Here is a 17,064-nt window from a genome sequence, read left to right on the forward strand (position 1 = left end):
AGTTTAAATGGAGGTAGAGAAGCTGCTTTGGATTCAGATACTAAATGAGACAGTTCCAATCATAGCCAATGAGAAAACCTATGCTATACAGCCAATAAAAATCAAAAACCATGGCTATACGTGGAGAATTGTGCATTACTCAGAGCACATGATGTTGCTTTCAGTCAAAAGACTAGATGGCATTAAAATCAGCAGGGGCTGACTCACCCGTAATCAGGAAGGCAATGTGTGGCTATGCCCAGAGAATCCATAGACACCTGTGTGACATCAGCAACACGAGGCACATGTTGTGCCAGGGTTATTCAAACAATAGCTATGTCAACCCTGTGGGTCAGCAACAATGATGTCTTCCAGACACATTCCATACTTTCCATGCACAGTTTGATAAGAAAAACAAGTTGATATCAAAGAAAGTATTATCTCCCTATGAAGAACAGGCACCCTGCATAGCCAGGTCCAGATAACATCAATGTTCAGATTTATTGTCAGAGTACATGTTTGGCGTAGTGCAAAGCCTTTAGGGCACTAGCGATCAGGACCGGAGTTTGAATCCTGCAAGGAGTTTTCATGTTCTCCCCATGTCTGCATGCATTTTCAGTGGGGCTCTGGTTTCCTCCCACCATTCGAAACATACCGAGGGTATAGATTAATTGGGTGTAAATTGGGCAGCATGGGCTGAAATGACTTGTTACCATGCTGTATGACATTACACAACCCTGAGATTCTTTTTCCTGTGGGTCAGGCAGAATTTCTAATTATCAGTAGGTCAAAAAAAAACTCAAGAAAAGGTGGGGGGAAAAGAAAAGAAAAACCTAAACGAACTGTGCAAAATTGTAGCAGTGCAATGGCAGCACTACAACTCCCAGAGGGCATTGAACCGGCCATGTGACATCAGTAAATCCGTTTTGATTCACTCTAGAAACACCTTGTGTGGTTATTTCATCATGTCCCCTGCGATTCCAGTGGCCACAATTGGTGACCCCAATGAGTCCAAAAATGTATTTTTGAACAAACATGGACTCTACAGCCATTGCAGTGAAGATACCACATTTCTGGACAGCTGAGCCTGAACTGTGGTTCCAATAGGCTGAAGAACAATTTCGCCTTTGCAAAGTTGAATTGGACACCATTTGTTATTACCATCTTGTCAGTGCCCTGGGTCAGCGATTTCCTATGAGATCCACCACATACCAGCAAGTATGACACTTTTTAAAGCACTTTTTTTATGTGTATATGGTATGTCCTGTAGGGAAAGGGCGGCCAAACTAATACAATTTGCTAAGTTGGGAGATTGCACTCTTACAGAACTAATGGATGAAATGCTGTTCCTGGCAACTGGCAAAAGGCCCATTATGTTATTAGAGCAGCTCTTTTTAGAGCGAATGCCAGATGATATTAGGCACTTGTTATTCAAGTGTTTATTTGAAGATCCAAGGACTGTAGCGGTGGAGGCAGACATTCTATGGCTGACTAAAAACCACAGCAAGGAAAGACAAGTCTACAACCAACCCCTCTGATGTAAACCCCATGTCACACTCTAGTGATCTTAGCACATCATTCCCTACAAGCAGGCAACACCCAAGGCAAGCAAGCAGCCTGTGGACACCTTGTCTTGATGTTATTACCACAGGCGTTGTGGGGGTGGGGGGTTAAATATCCGCAAGTGCCTTCCACCCTGTCATTTTACGGGAAACACACAGGCCAACCGCCAGTAAGGGCTGCAGCGGTTGACAAGAAAGTGCAAGCCTACAGTATGTATGGGACCAGTTGTCCCATCGAAAATTTCTGGTGGGCACAGGTCCAGAAGTTGGTGTATTTCCACCCACCAATTTTGACACACACCCTACCCCGCACCTGCATCTATGAGCAGTTAACAGTTCCAACATTCTGACCTTTCGCACCAGGAAGATGAATGTGAAGTTCGAGAATCATCTACACTTGGGCTTTTATTATAGCAGCAGGATCCTGAACTTTGCTTGGTGCAGATTTTCTTCGGGCTCATTCATTCTTTGTTAACTTAAAAGGGCGTCGGCTTATAGATGGAACTACTTTTCAGACTATTCCTCTGGCAGACACTATACCCCTGCTCTGCGCCTTCAAACATTAAGTAAACCAGTAGATGAATTCTCCAAGCTGTTGGAAGCTCTCCCTGAGATTACTACTCTACAATTTTCTACCTCCACTGCAAAGCACGGTGTTACTCATCACTTTTGTACTAATGGTCCTCCTATCAATATAAAGCATGTAGCTTGCCTCCAGAGAAGCTGTAGGAGGAGTTTTCCAAGAAGAACAAGGCATAATTCGTAGGTCCATCAGTCCCAGGGCATCTCCATTACATATGCTCCCAAAGCACAATGGAGCTTGGCAGCCTTGTGGAGATTGTAGACGGCTTAACGATGCCTCTATCCCAGATTGTTATCCGATGCCTCATATTCAGGATTTCTTGGCTAATTTGCATCAAATTAAGTTCTTCTCCAAAATAGATTTGGTGCGTGGCTATCACCAAGTACCAATAGAGCCAGAAGACATTCCTAAAACAGCAATAGTTATCCATTTGGATTGTTTGAATTTTTACGAATGCCATTCGGATTAAAAACTGCCTCTCGTGACTCTGTGCATGGTCTCTAACATTCAATGATTAGATTCATCGCTCGTATGGTTTTGGACAGGTTCGTGTGGCACGGTCTTAAAAAATAAGTTACACAAATCCTGCATTCCCTGCAAAAGTTCAGCAGCATGCTAAGGTACCACCGCAGTGCTTCCCGGCAATTACTCAGTGCTTTGCTCATGTCCATGTGGACATTGTTGGTCTGCTTCCTGTTTCAAATCGATACCATTATCTTTTTACACTAATAGACAGATTTACGCAGTGGCCTGAGGCCGTGCCTGTGATAGATGCTATTACAGACACTTGTGCTCGGTCATTCCTCAGTTCCTGGGTGTCTCATTTTGGTTTATTTTGGATAGAGGACCACAATTTACTTCTTTGCTGTGGATGGCCTTGTCTCGCTTGCTCGGTACAACAATTCATTATATGAATGCCTATCATCCCCAGGCCAATGAAATGGTGGAAGGATTTCATCGACATCTCAAGTTAGCCTTGATGGCTCAATTAGAGAGCCCGAACTGGGCTGATGAGCTGCCCTGAGTATTACTGGGCTTTAGAACAACTCCAAAGGAGGGTCTCTAAGCTTCATCTGCAGAGCTCGTGTATGGCACACCGTTGGTGGTTTCAGGGGAGTCTGTCTCCTACCATTCCAAATCCAATGTTGATCCTAAGGAACTGTTGAGCAGACTAAGGGAGACCAAAGGACAAAATGACCCCTGTACCACCATCATCACATGGAGAAATCTCTTCTTTTGTGCCTGAAGACCTCAAAAACTGCGAATATGTCTTCATCTGAAGGGGGACACTTGGTCAACCTTTACAGATCCCCTATGAAGGACTTTGTAGGATACTCAAACAAATTAGGTCGACTTATATTTTGGACATTGGCGGGAAGCCACAGTCTTTCACTATTGACAGACTTAAACCAGTTCCTGTGGATGTCTTCCCCTCTGCAGCAGCCAACAGTCTGTCACAGAGGTCAACAACCTAAAAGACAGACAAACCTTTCTGCTGGTTCAGGGGAATGGGGGGGGGGGGGGAGGGCTCTGTTGCGGCACTATGGTGGCACTACAACTCCCAGGAGGCATCGAAGCAGCATGTGACATCACATGTGATGATATCAGCACATGCTGAGCAAGTGATTCTGGCTTTTAAATGGTTGCGCAGGTGATGAAGAGCAAATCCGTTTGATTCCCTCTAGAAACACTTTATGTGGTTATTTCAACATGTCACTGCGATTCCAGTGGTCACAATACAAAAAATAATTATTCAATAATAAATAATGTGGGAACTGAGAGTCCTTAAATGAGTCTCTGAGTTTGTTGTTTAGAAGTCTGATAGTGGAGAAGTAGCATCTGCTCCTGAACCTGGTGGTATGAGTCTAATGGCACCTATACCACTTCCCTGATGGCAGCGGTGAGAACAGAGCTTATCCTTGGTGCTGTGGATCCTTGATAATTGCTGCTGCTCTCTGTCAGCAGCATTCCAGGTAGATTTTCTCGATGATGGGGAGAGCATACTTGGTTGGGGGCTGAAAGTCTGTGCAGGTCAGCTGATGGAAGTTGTAACAGACATTACAAAGTCTCACTGCAGCACTCCACTGTCCCCGCAGGTTTCAAGACAGATCCTGTCATCGGAGTGTCCAAGAAAGTGATGGTAACTGGACTTTGAGGGCACTATCAGCTATGCTCATGAAATTCTTGAGGAGTTGATAATGGAATGCATCAAAACAGACCTTTTAGCAATATTGAACTTGCTCCACTTTGCCTACCGCCCAATCCAGTGCACAAATTATGCTATATCCTCGACCTACTACTCCGCACTGACCCACAAAGAGAACGATGCCTCATATGCTAGGTAGTTAATTGACTACAACACCTTCATATCTCAGAGGCTGTGGATAAATTATCCTCGCTGGAACTCACCACCCCTTTGCAACTAGATTCTGGACCTTTTCAGAAAGACCAGAGTCTGTCCATGTTGACAGCAAAACTTCAAGCCCCATTATGCTGAACACTGACACACCTCAGGGCTGTGTGCTCAGTCCACTACTGTTCTGTCTGGCTGCATTGTTGTGTTGTACGCTAGCTGCAAAGCATCTGACCAAAAATTATTACAGAGGATTTTTAAAACAGTTCAGAAGATCACTGGGATCTCCCTTTCCTCAATAGACAACATTTACTGGAAGCATTTTTTAAATAGGTCTCAAGGAATTATAGAGGATCCTTTCCATTCATTCAGCACACAGTATCTTTAAGCAGAATGTACAGGACCATGAAAATTAGGACTGCTAGGCTTGGAAATAGCTTCTTTCTGCAGGCTGTGAGACTGAATAACCATATAAATCATCCCCTATTTTTAAATTGATTTTGATGATGTGATCATAAATGCACTGTGATCTGGAGAGGCACTGTTTTGTTGGATTGTATTTGTGCAATCAGTTGATAATAAACTTAAATTTTATCTTGAAAAATCATCTCAAATGTGTCTCACGTTTTCTGAATGCATGATGTTGAAGAATCTCAGACCACAGCCTGGAAAATGTTATCCATTTCATGGATCTTTTTTAAAAATTCAAAAGATTATAATAAAAAAAATATCAGAATGTTGGGAGTTTTGAAAAGTATAATTGTTGAAAAATCTAAGCAGAGAAAGATTTGGCAAGAGATTTGGAATTGGATGGATGTTTTGAGTTTTGTGTGCTCTTCAGCTGTTTAATTATTTCACTAGAAACACTGTTATGTAGTAAGCAAAATTGTTTAGTTATCCAAGACCAACATTTTTACTGAAGAGGAAGGTATCAGTATTTGTAATAGAATTTGTTTTTTTAAAGCTTGTAAAAGCCAGGTGTTTCTGATTTGTGAAGTCTTTACCCAGGTGCAGTAACCCTGTGGGTGGAATCAAGGGAATCCAGCCAAGTTGAGCTACTTTCCATAAAAAATGCATTACATTTTCAAAAGAAGCAATTGTTAAGAAGGTTTTGGGGCAACAAGATGGTGAATTACTTTGTGCTGATGCTATTAACGGAAATATCTGAGGATGGTGCACCTGTTGTGTGTGTGGAGGTGAAGTGGTGTTAATTGACAGGGCTCATTAAGGTTTATTCATCCAGATGCAGTTTTGGAATATTGTCACCTCCCAGAATATTGAGCACTTAAAATTGTTAGAAATGTATAGATTACAATTGCTTAATTGTGTGAATTGTGATTTATTTTATTGTGCTTTAAAAAAGTAGAATTTTTATGTTAGTTTTGCTTTGAATTTTTTTAAACTCTTTTGTGCATCTAATATTTTAAATTATTTTCTGCATGTAGTCACTGTGCCAGCATGGCACTGTAAAGTACAACGTAAACTGTTCTATTTCAATTGACTAATTTTGTGTCCAGGAATTTGGCAAAATAAATTGCAACTTTTGTAATGAGGAGTGATATGTGAACTTGCCCCATTTATTGGAATCCGTTGTTTCACCTTGTTTCCTTTCATCATGATATTTTTCAACCGGCATCCTAGTTAATTGGCCATGCAGTGTCCCGGGATAGGAAGCCTTTTGTGCTGTTTCCACTGGGCCACCTTTAACAGTGACAATGACTGCTTTTCCACTAAACACAACTTGTCCCTAGGGATTGGAGAGTCTACCTTCAACTGGAAATGAGTGTCCTTTTTCCACTCGTTTAATTGGCATGCTGGTGTCAGCTGACGCCGGGGACATTAGTAGGGGTAGAGGCCGTCAATCCCCAGTGTGAAATGATGTCATTTAATGCCAGTGTGCTGACTGTTTTCTTTTTCCACTGGACCCTGTCCCAGTTAATTCCTTGTTAATTCCTGGGACAATGTGCCAGTGGAAAAGGTGCTAAATTCTCTCTGCTGATGAAGCCATTTGTCATTCATGTATTTGCACTGATAAACTCTTTAATTATCTGGTTGTCTTTCTATCTTCCAAATTATATGAATATCAGTTCAGCCAAATCTGGTGAGCCCATACCACACATCCAAGTTTAGGGTCTGCTTAGTGTGTTTATGGGTTAGCTTTGAAATTCTCCACCTCCTGGTGTATTTGGTTTTGATTTCTGCACTTCTTCCTTCAAAATGGAAGAATACTGATTTTTAAGTACAATCTGCAGAATGTTGCTTTGGTCTCTTGCCCTAGAGTTATCTGGCAGCTTTTTATTTTTTTTTTTATTTTTTTTTTCACACCATAAATCACATTAGCCATGATATGCACTATTTCTTTTTCACACATATACAGTGACTTTTTCTCCCCCCCCTTTCCTCCCAAACCACCCCCCCACCCCCCCCTCTCATCCATTTTAGGTATACAATCTAGGTTGCATTAAGCCAGTTAGACAATGTTGTCATTCAACAAAATTACACCAGAAATTCTACTGAGTCCATTCTTTTCTTTCCTTCTCCTTCCATCAACTTAGGTAATGTTTGTCCCCGGTAGGTTTTCGCTATTGTATTTAATGTAAGGCTCCTATACTTGTTCGAATATTTCAATATTATTTCTTAACCAATATGTTATTTTTTCTAATGGAATACATTTATTCATTTAAATTTGGTAGTTTCTTCCTTTTAATTTGTTTATGTATTCCATTAATATTTAAAGACATATAGTTCAGCATAGCCCTTTTATATTTTGTTTATCTTCTCTTTCCGTTTTTCCATCATTACCTTTCCTCCTTTTCCATTTCTGTTTTCTTATTTTCAACTCTTTATAAGACAACATTCCTACAACATCCATCATTTTCCTTATTCTCCTATTTCTATCTTATTTATCCCCAATCTCCCCTTCACCTCCTGAGTTGTCCTTTATCCCTTGTCGGACAACCACATCTCCCCTCTCCATTTGGATTTGCGAATCCACTCGCAAGCGTCAACTGATTTTGCAGTGACCGCTATTTCCCCCCACCCCGCCTCCCCCAGAAAAGATTTCACTTTTCATATGTCACAAAGGTCACTCTTTTAATTCCCTCCTTATTCTCTCTATTCCATTACCTTCCCTTATTAATTCTTGTCTATACTATCTATATTTTCCTCTAAGTACAGATACATTCATGTATGCTCATTGTCTCTATTCACTCTTATACCTCTTTACCCGCATACATATCAATCGTGATCATTTTTACTCTCATTACCCGTCTTCATCCCTCAGTCTATTTTTGTCTTTACCCACATACATATCAATCGTGATCATTTTAACTCTCATTACCCGTCTTCCTCCCTCAGTCTATTTTTGTAATTGTTCTGCAAATTTTCGTGCTTCTTCTGGATCCGAGAATAGTCTGTTTTGTTGTCCTGGAATAAATATTTTCAATACCGCTGGATGCTTTAGTATAAATTTATACCCTTTCTTCCATAAAATCGCCTTTGCTGTATTGAACTCTTTTCTCTTCTTTAGGAGTTCAAAACTTATATCTGGATAAATGAAGATTTTTTGCCCTTTATACTCCAGTGGTTTGTTGCCCTCTCTTACTTTTTCCATTGTCTTCTCCAGTACCTTTTCTCTTGTAGTATATCTTAGGAATTTTACTACAATAGATCTTGGTTTTTGTTGTGGTTGTGGTTTAGAGGGCAATACTCTATGTGCCCTTTCTATTTCCAATTCTTGCTGTAGTTCTGGACATCCTAGGGTCTTAGGGATCCACTCTTTTATAAACTCCCTCATATTCTTGCCTTCTTCATCTTCCTTAAGGCCCACTATCTTTATGTTATTTCTTCTGTTATGGTTTTCCATTGTATCTATTTTTTGAGCTAGTAGTTCTTGTGTCTCTTTAGTTTTTTTATTAGATTTCTCCAATTTCTTTTTTAAGTCTTCTACCTCCATTTCTGCTGCTACTGCCCGCTCTTCCATCTTGTCCATTTTTTTTCCCATTTCTGTTAAGGTCATCTCCATTTTATTTATTTTCTCTTCTGTGTTGTTTATTCTTTTTCTTAAATCCTTAAATTCCATTCTTTAAATGACTCCATGTATCCTTTAATAAGAGCAAGTATATCCTTTACCTTGCCTTTCTTTTCTTCTTCTATTTCACCATACTCTTCCTCTTCTTCTTCCTCTGGGTTGACCATCTGTTGTTTCTTTGTTGCCCTTTCCTCCTCTTCTTTCTTGTTTCTATTGTCTTCTGTGGTCTCTTCTTGCTGCAGGTGTTCTGCAGCTGTCGTTGCCGGCTGTGGAGATCGACTCCCCAGCTGGTCCCCCCTCCCGTCGGTGTGTTTTTTTTCATTCGCATCGCGCATGCGGTTGCGCACTTTTACTCGGCTCTGCGAGCCATTTTTGTAGTCCATTATTTACCGACCTGAGGGAGCGGGTTTCTCTCTCCGCAGCGGGCCTCTTCGGACAGGTAAGGCCTTCACCTTTTTCCTCCTTTGTCTTCTCTTCCTCTCTTCTTACCGTTGCTTTCGATTTTTCTTTTTTTGTCGCCATCTTCTTTCCACCTTTATACTCACTTTTCTGTAACTTTTATTTCTGTGCCTTTGTGTTTTCTCTTGTTTTTCCCGACTTTTCTGGAGAGGGCTGGAGTTCACCGTCCGGCCACTACTCCATCACGTGACTCCTCCTCGAGTTATCTGGCAGCTTGGAGGCCAGAGTAAATGTAGACTGCTTCAGGAGAAGGTCGTACAGATTATAGAGGAAAATAGATGTCAACTAACAGAAATAGTTTTCAGGCTGTTCCTTATTTTGCACATCAACTTGCCTTATGGGTACACATTCCCTGATTTAACTGAATACATTGTATCAATCTGGTAGCATTCACAACACAGCTTCTTGATAATTTGTGTAAATATGAACATCATTTTTGTGTTCCAAAACTCTTTAATTTACATGTGCTCTTTTCCTTTTCCCTGATTTGCCTGTGGGTATTTGTTGCAGCCTGTAAAAAAAAGTTTTGAATTTTTTTAGGATTTGTCATCTTGCTTTCCTTTTTTAGGAGTTGTTTCATTGCTATTTGTTTATATGTCTGATTTCCTCCTAATTCAGTAATATTTGAGACAACTGGTTTTAAGAATGACCCCCATCTAATACAGAAAGAAGTATATTTCATTATACTATTTCTTTACACTGATATTAGCAACTACTTTGGCAGTTTCAAAAGCCTTTAGAAACATGGAATATTTGTGGAAAATTGGTAAGATGTGACAGATTTACCCTAGCTGCAGCACTATGGATGATGGCAGATGTGGTTTCTTAATAAAATTTATCCTAATATTGATCTGAATCTCATTATTGTAGGAATCAGTACAACAGAGCACCTCAGAAACGGATCACTATCTAATTCAGCAAGGTATGTAGATGTTCAGATGCTGACTGACCAGTTATTTCCTGAACATTGTTTTTTTTTAATTTCAGCCTTATTTACTTTATATTTTTAGTACATTTTGTATTCTCGTGAGATTATATTAACATTATAACAAAATTGCAGTTTATCTGACACTTAGCTTAGGCAAGTTTGTGGAGATATGCAAATTAGTCTTCGAAGTTTCCTTTTATCATTAAAAATGTAATATGTATTACACACTTCTGTTTACTGTAAGCAATAGGAGAAAGAGAGGCAAACAAAAGTCCCTTCAGGGACACTGAGTGTCCATGGATTTGCCTCCAGTGCTCTCACAGACTCTGCAGTTCAGGTCCAAACCTCCAATTCAATCAGGAAGCCTTCAGTGCTCAAGGCCCTTTGGGAGTCCTTCTTGCCCTCATCACCATCTTTCATCAAAGTCCGATACCTAATTTCCATGAGCCAGCCTCTAGCAGACTACAACCTATGTGAGTCAAGCTGCCATAGTTACCATCCTGTAGGTGTCTGTGTAGAAGAAATAAACTTTCAAAGAGGCATAAAGAAATACAGTGGGAAAGTTACCAGCCTAATAACAGACCTCAAATAATAATTCGGGATCCAAGTTTGAAATCACTATAATTGTAATATTGATCTATTAATTAGTTATGTCAAGAAAACAATGTGTCAGCATTGATGACTGTGAAATTAGTGGTTGTTCAGGAGAGCAAATCTACTAACCTTGCCTAGTTTGCCTGTACTTGACTCCATACCTATAGCCATGATGCTGAATACAAAATGGCATATAACCCAGGGGCATTTAAGAATGGGAATAATAATAGCCTTGCTAATGATGCCCAGGTCCTGAAAAGGGGCTGAATAAAACTTTATCAGGCTAATTAGAGCACTGCTATTCTTATATTAACCAGCTCAGGAGGGCAAAATGAAATTAGGTAGAATAGTTTGTGTTAGGAAGGACTGAATAAGGCTGAAAGGAAAAGAAAAGGTAGAAGAAACCTAATTGGTGAAGCAAAGATGATGTTCATCAAAACTGTTTCAACTTTTAAAATTGTACTTTCTACAGTGATGAACAGTAAATATGAACATGGACAGATGAGCCAAATGGAGTTGAGCAAGAAAATCTGCAGATACTGGGATGGTTCCTGATGAAACGCTCAGTTCCCAAATGTTAATTCCATTTTACTTCCTACAGATGCTGCGTGACCTGTTGATTTCCTCCAGCACTTTTGTGTGTATTGCAGGTTGAACCAGGTGCTCTATTTCCATATTATAATTTGTATGTAACTAGCAGAGTAGCATGATGAGAATGTTTGATTAGAAAGTTGCAAAATCAGATTCCCTGAAATCCTCATTTATCCAAATTTTTTAAAAAATGAGGATATCCAAAACAATTCAGAGATCCTCATTTATCTGAATTTTTTTCTGAGCTGAACTGAAAAAATATTCACTCAACGTGAAATTAGAATGACAATTGTCTTTGTTTCAGGTAACTCTCTCTCTTTACATTTTTTCTTTACCTTCCCCTATTGACTTTTCTTTCCCTCTCAAGCTGCGTTCCACAAGTGGTCGGAAGAATCTCTTGATCTAGCATCATCAAGGAGAGTGGCCTCCTGGGCTGGAGCGGTGGTGTTTCCTTCCTACTCGGCACACTGGAGCTCCTGACGCCGACTCCGAGCCCTCCTCTCGCCCTTACCGCACACATACACTGGACTCCTCAGAGTGCAGTAGGCCTGGGGGAGGATTTAAAGTCAGGACTTGGGCATTAGGAGCTCCAGTGAGCTGGGAGATAGGAGCCCACCGATTTGCCAGTGAATGTTCCACTGGCCCACGAAAGCCTCCACAGGGATCAGTGGCAGCGGTGGGGATATTTCGGGGATCAGCGACGACGTTGGCGAGAATTAAACATTTTAATGCATAAAAAGCCTTCCCTTGCTTGTTGTTTAAAGATTGATACAAGTAATTTGCTGTTGCTACTAGGCTGTTTTTTTTAAAAAAGACCAGTATCTGAAAAAAACATTTATCCAACATAGGCCCGGTCTTGACCATTTCAGATAATCAGAGTTGAACTGTAATTGAAAAATCCATGTGTAATACTTTTGAACAGTTTTTCTATTTTTATCTAATAGATATGGTACCGATGATGTCTTCAGATACAAGATGGGATTTAAGTTTTAGTTCAGTGGGCAATAGCTATCTCAACAGTGTAAGTATTGATAACACTTATAAAAATGTTAAAATATTACATTTTTATCTGTGAATTCAAGGAAATTCCTTCAATCAATTTTTTAAAAAATCAACATAGTTGACTACTTAACTCTGTTTCCTGGCATCATCCTAAAGGTGCCGTCTTAATATAATACAATTCACTTCATGTTCAGTCAGAAAATGCCCTGATCACATTATAGTTATAGTATAGTTATAGACCTGAGCAGCAGAACTAGCCAGATTGCTATTACAGCCATTCCTCTCTGTCCATCACTGGTACATACTTAGCATTGTAGGTAATTGCCAGGACATGTACTTTCCAAAATAGAACAAGTTGAACCACTCTCAATTTCACTGAAAGAAATGGTCAAATCAGACTGTCAAGAAGCACATTCTCCAGCAGACAGTCTGGATTCCCTCAGGACAACTTGGCCCAGGCTTCATTACAGACTTAAAGTTCAGTTGTGGATGGAGCTGAAATCCAGAATTAAATTGAGACATTGATGCAGCAACCTGGAGTAGTACCAAGGTATGCAAACAAATTTGAAGCCACTGGCGATTTTGGGGAAATTCTCTAACAGCTTCAGTCATGACTGTTACAAAAGATTGTTATACTAGCTGTCAGCCATTCATCTCAATCCCATGATATCATTGCAAGATACTTCAAGGTAGAGTTCATTGCTATTTGATTTTTATAATTTTCATGTTAAATACAGAGAAAATCATTTTGTATGAATGAGGTACTCTTCTGTATTTAAATTCTCTGCACTCTGTCAAAACTAACAATGATTTGTGGAAATAGTGAGAAGGAAAAAGTGGATGTGAGAAACTAATTATTTTGTTTACTTGGCTTGACTATCAACAGTTGTGGAATAATTTGGATAGGAGCAGGAACTGGTAAGTATAGTCAATTACTTAATCAGTTTTCAAGAAAAGCCAAGATGTCAGCACTGTCATCCACAGTAAGGTTTTGGATGATAACTTTAACTGGTCAGGCATAGAAGATGTCTTGGTTTTTTTTTAAATGATGGCAAGATTCTTGGTGAGTAAACTGGTATTTTGTATCAAATAATGGAAATGTTTGTCAGACAATATTCCAGTGGGTAGGGTGATGAAAGAACAGAGACCTCTACCTTGGGTTAATTTGTGAAAGGAAAGTGCTGTGTAATAATGATGTAAGGTAGCCCTGACTTGATTGTGATGAATTACTTAGAAATTGCTGAGACATGAAAGAGTTCCACTTATATCACATCTTGTACAATTTCCAGAAGTTCCAGTGAACTCAATTGGAAGAAGTGTAAGCAAATCATTACTTCACTTGGAAGGACTATCTGGTACCCAAGGAAGGAAAATTAGTTTTAAAAAATTATTTACATCTCCAACAATTGCATGGGAAAGTATCCTGAGAAAAAGAAATGGAAGAACAAACTAGAAAGTTGAAAATGGGATAGTCCTTTCAGAATACCTAAAGTGGAGAGATGATTCTCATCAAAATGGTTGAAGTTAATCCATTGATTGCAAAGTCTGGTGGGGTGGAAAGGGATGTTTTTCCTTGCTCTGCTTGGGATAGGAGTGGGTGAGAGCAGAAATGCAGGAGGTAGATGTGGTCAAGGGCTCTGGCATTTATGGTTGTGGGGTTAAGGAAAAAGACTTAACACCTGTGTGGAAAATCTCAACAGAGCAAGTTGTAAAACAAGAACAAAGGAAAATAGGAGCAGAAGTAAACTGCACATCCCCTAAGACTGCACCACCATTCAAGATGATCATGACTGGTTCAACCCTAGCCTTTACTTTCCTTCCCTATCGATCTTAATAGCTCTGAATTCTCTGATTTTTTTTTCAAATATATTACCCATTTTGACTTTAAATACTTTCAATGATCTTACCTCCACATCCCTTTGGTATGGAGAATATCAACAATTCTGAGAACTTCCTATGTACATTGGTTTTAAATGACCACCCTCTTGTAAGTAAAACACGAAAATTGTAATGCATGTGTTAATATTAATATTTAGGTTAATATTAAGCTATATTTATTATAAATATGTCATTGGTTAGTTGATTACATACACAGGTCACAGCACATTTACAGAAAACCATTAAACAGAGAAAAGATTTCATTCTCGGAGTTGACTCTTAAAAACAATTAAGCCTCTTGAACAGGGATGAGGTCAGAGGTTGTTATGGATATGGATTGGTTTTGGAAAAGGCAAGAAGTTTTGCAGAAATGAAACTAAAACTGTTAAGGATCCCAGCACATGGTTTCCAAGAATTGAGATTGTTGTTGATGATGTAATGTCTCATGATTTGGAGAAATATATTACCAAATTCAGACTTTTTTGGATCAGTTTCAGAAGTTAAAACCCTGTGATACACACCAGAGTTGGAACCTTGAGAAAGACAGGGTTGAATTACAGTAACCAGAATAGGTGCTGTTTTGTGTTACTCCTAATAAAAGGGCAATACAGAAAATAAATGGATTTCAAAAGGGAGGCCTCTTTTCAACTGCTCTTTTGAAAATAGAGTGCAGCCTCATCATGGATGAAAACTACGTGACTCTTAAGAAGAAAACTGAAGAAGAAGAAAATTTTACCTCCAGGAAATACAGGGCTTGTATTATCCTATTCACAGGAGATACAACATAAGTGGCTTTTAAATAAATGTCCACTTCTTATTGGTGCCCAGAAAATGGTCACTCCTATATGAAGGAAAATGTGTCTGAAGGACAAATCATCGAAGGAATTGTAAGTCTAAGGAGGCCTGAAGATATGATGTTTAAAAGTGCTTCATAATTATTTCTGAACTGAAAATTAAGACCCTCAAACAACATCAAAATGATGCAGAAGTTTTAATAATTGACTCTTCAGAGTTTGGGACTTTAACACAGACACAGAGAGACACACACACACTCTTACATTTGTGCATAGTGGGGTTAAATTTAGAGTTGAAGTTAGAGTTTACATTAGAAATAAGTAAGAAATGTCATGTTATTATAGTTTAATAAAAAATATTATTTTGAATTTCCCATTGTCTGGTGAATTTTCCTTGCTGTTCCTTTGTTAGTACTAACAAAGTCCATTTTGTCCCTAACAAAATTAAGAAGTTTGTTAGTTTGTGAAAAGTAAAAAACACAATGCTGGAGAAACAGAGTCCCTTGTATAACAAAGATAAAAATACATTACTGACCTTTTGGACTTGAGCCCTTTTTCAAGGTATGGAAAAATTTTGGTAGATGTCCAAATAAAAGAGATGGGAGGAGATAATAGCTGGAGAAGGGAGGGAGTAAGGGGAGGAGGGATAACCAAGTGTCAGATAAACTGGAATTTTGTTAATATAATCAACTGAAATCAATAACATATATTTTGAAACATCAACTTTTCAGGTTTCTGCTAACCTGCTCTCCTATCCCTTCCCTTTCCCCTTCCCTTCTCACTTCCAGCTCTCTTTCACACACCCCCCCCCATTCACCCAGCCATCCCTCCTCCCCTTGTTTGCTTCTGTGCCCTCCCTCCCTACTCCGCCTATTACCTTCTGCCTTTGCGGCCATGCCTACCTCACCCCCACTCTTTTATTTGGACACCTGCTGACATTTTTCCATACCTTGATGAAGGGCTCAAACCTGAAACGTATACATTTTTACTTTACTATATAAACAACACTGTATGACCTGCTGAGTTTCTCCAGCTTTGTGTTTTCACCCCCTTGTAACTATATTCCTTCGTTCATGATTCTCTCATTGGTGATAATATCTCATTTAACTCTTTGGGATTATATGGGTTTCAATAAGATCATTCATTCTTCTAAACTCCACAAGGGATAGATTAAACTTTCTGAAATGCTCATAATAGAATGCTGCTCTCATCCCAGGAATTATTACACTTGCGCCTCTGCAGAATTATTGTCAGACGTAGATCAACAACGTTTTCTTATGGGGACTATCATTAGTGCTTGCCTTCAAAATCATTAAATGCAAGAAAGTATGTTTGTGTGTGTGTAACAATTATATATTATGATTAGCTGGGAGTTCAGTTTACAGTTAAGTCATAAAGTCACAAATGGGCCATTCAGCTTCCCAATCTATGCTGAGCATCAAACACCCATTTACACTAATCCTGCACTGCTTCTGATCTCAGCACCTGCAGAGTTCCTGTTTACCTCCACTTCTCTATCCTCTCTCCCCAGATTTTACTATACGCGTATATTATAGGGTCAATTTATAATGGCTACCAAACCGCACATCTTTAGAGTGTAAGGGAAACCAGAACACCTGTTGGAATATCATGAAGTCATAAAGGGAATTTGAAAACTCCATACAAGCAGCGCCCAAGGTTGGGATTGAACCTGTCATTGGAGGTGTGAGACCTCACTACCTGGGTCACGATGCTGCCAGAAATTGCTGATAAAAAGTTTATAATGAATGTATGTGAAATTCTGTGTATAATGGTTTGTGAATCATAATTAAAGAGATAATTTGAATGAGATGGAAAGGGAATATACCTAAGGCAGTAAATGTCAATTGTAAAATGACATTTTACTAGTAGAAGAATGCCCTGATAACAGGTAAAGAATGACAGAAAATTTGAATTGCAAGTTTATGCAAATGAAAATCTGCTTTTGAAGGTCAAAAGTTTGGGATTGGCAAAATAAGGCACAGACATGAATTTTTTTTGAAAAGTAGTCATCTTTATTTAATTCTGTCAGACAAAGTTAAATTGTTCCAATATGGAAATTTTTTATCTTTTTGGATGCTGTTCATTTACATTATTTGCATTTTATAAATAAGAAATGCAAAGTATATATAGAACTTGGCATTCTAGTCCCATTAAACATTTGTTCCTTTCATCTAATGTAGACAAAATGCATTTATACTGTTGAGCAATTCAATGTTGTTTTGTTGAGGCCAACTTTATGTAGTGATATTCACGAATTAGGAAAGTATTAAAGTATCAGTGTCTTCACTGT

At 39.1% G+C, this 17,064-nt stretch overlaps 1 protein-coding gene across 10 annotated transcripts in view; it reads left to right on the forward strand.

The window, feature by feature from the left end:
* The window catches only part of ahi1 (Abelson helper integration site 1), a 343,535-nt gene that overhangs the window by 178,382 nt on the left and 148,089 nt on the right, over positions 1–17,064 (forward strand). For 9 of the 10 annotated variants that reach the window (XR_011340684.1, XM_069887253.1, XM_069887251.1 and 6 more), the window contains 2 exons: positions 9,837–9,888; positions 12,024–12,100. The exons of the other annotated variant lie outside the window; for it this stretch is intronic. Coding sequence is in view for 8 of the 9 variants with exons in the window: in XM_069887253.1 (XP_069743354.1) it covers positions 9,837–9,888; positions 12,024–12,100 (129 nt within the window). In the remaining variant the exon portion in view is untranslated. The remainder of the gene's footprint in view (positions 1–9,836; positions 9,889–12,023; positions 12,101–17,064) is intronic. 10 annotated transcript variants of the gene reach the window in all.

This window comes from Narcine bancroftii, chromosome 6 (assembly GCF_036971445.1).
Source record: "Narcine bancroftii isolate sNarBan1 chromosome 6, sNarBan1.hap1, whole genome shotgun sequence".
Classification (NCBI taxonomy): Eukaryota; Metazoa; Chordata; class Chondrichthyes; order Torpediniformes; family Narcinidae; genus Narcine; species Narcine bancroftii.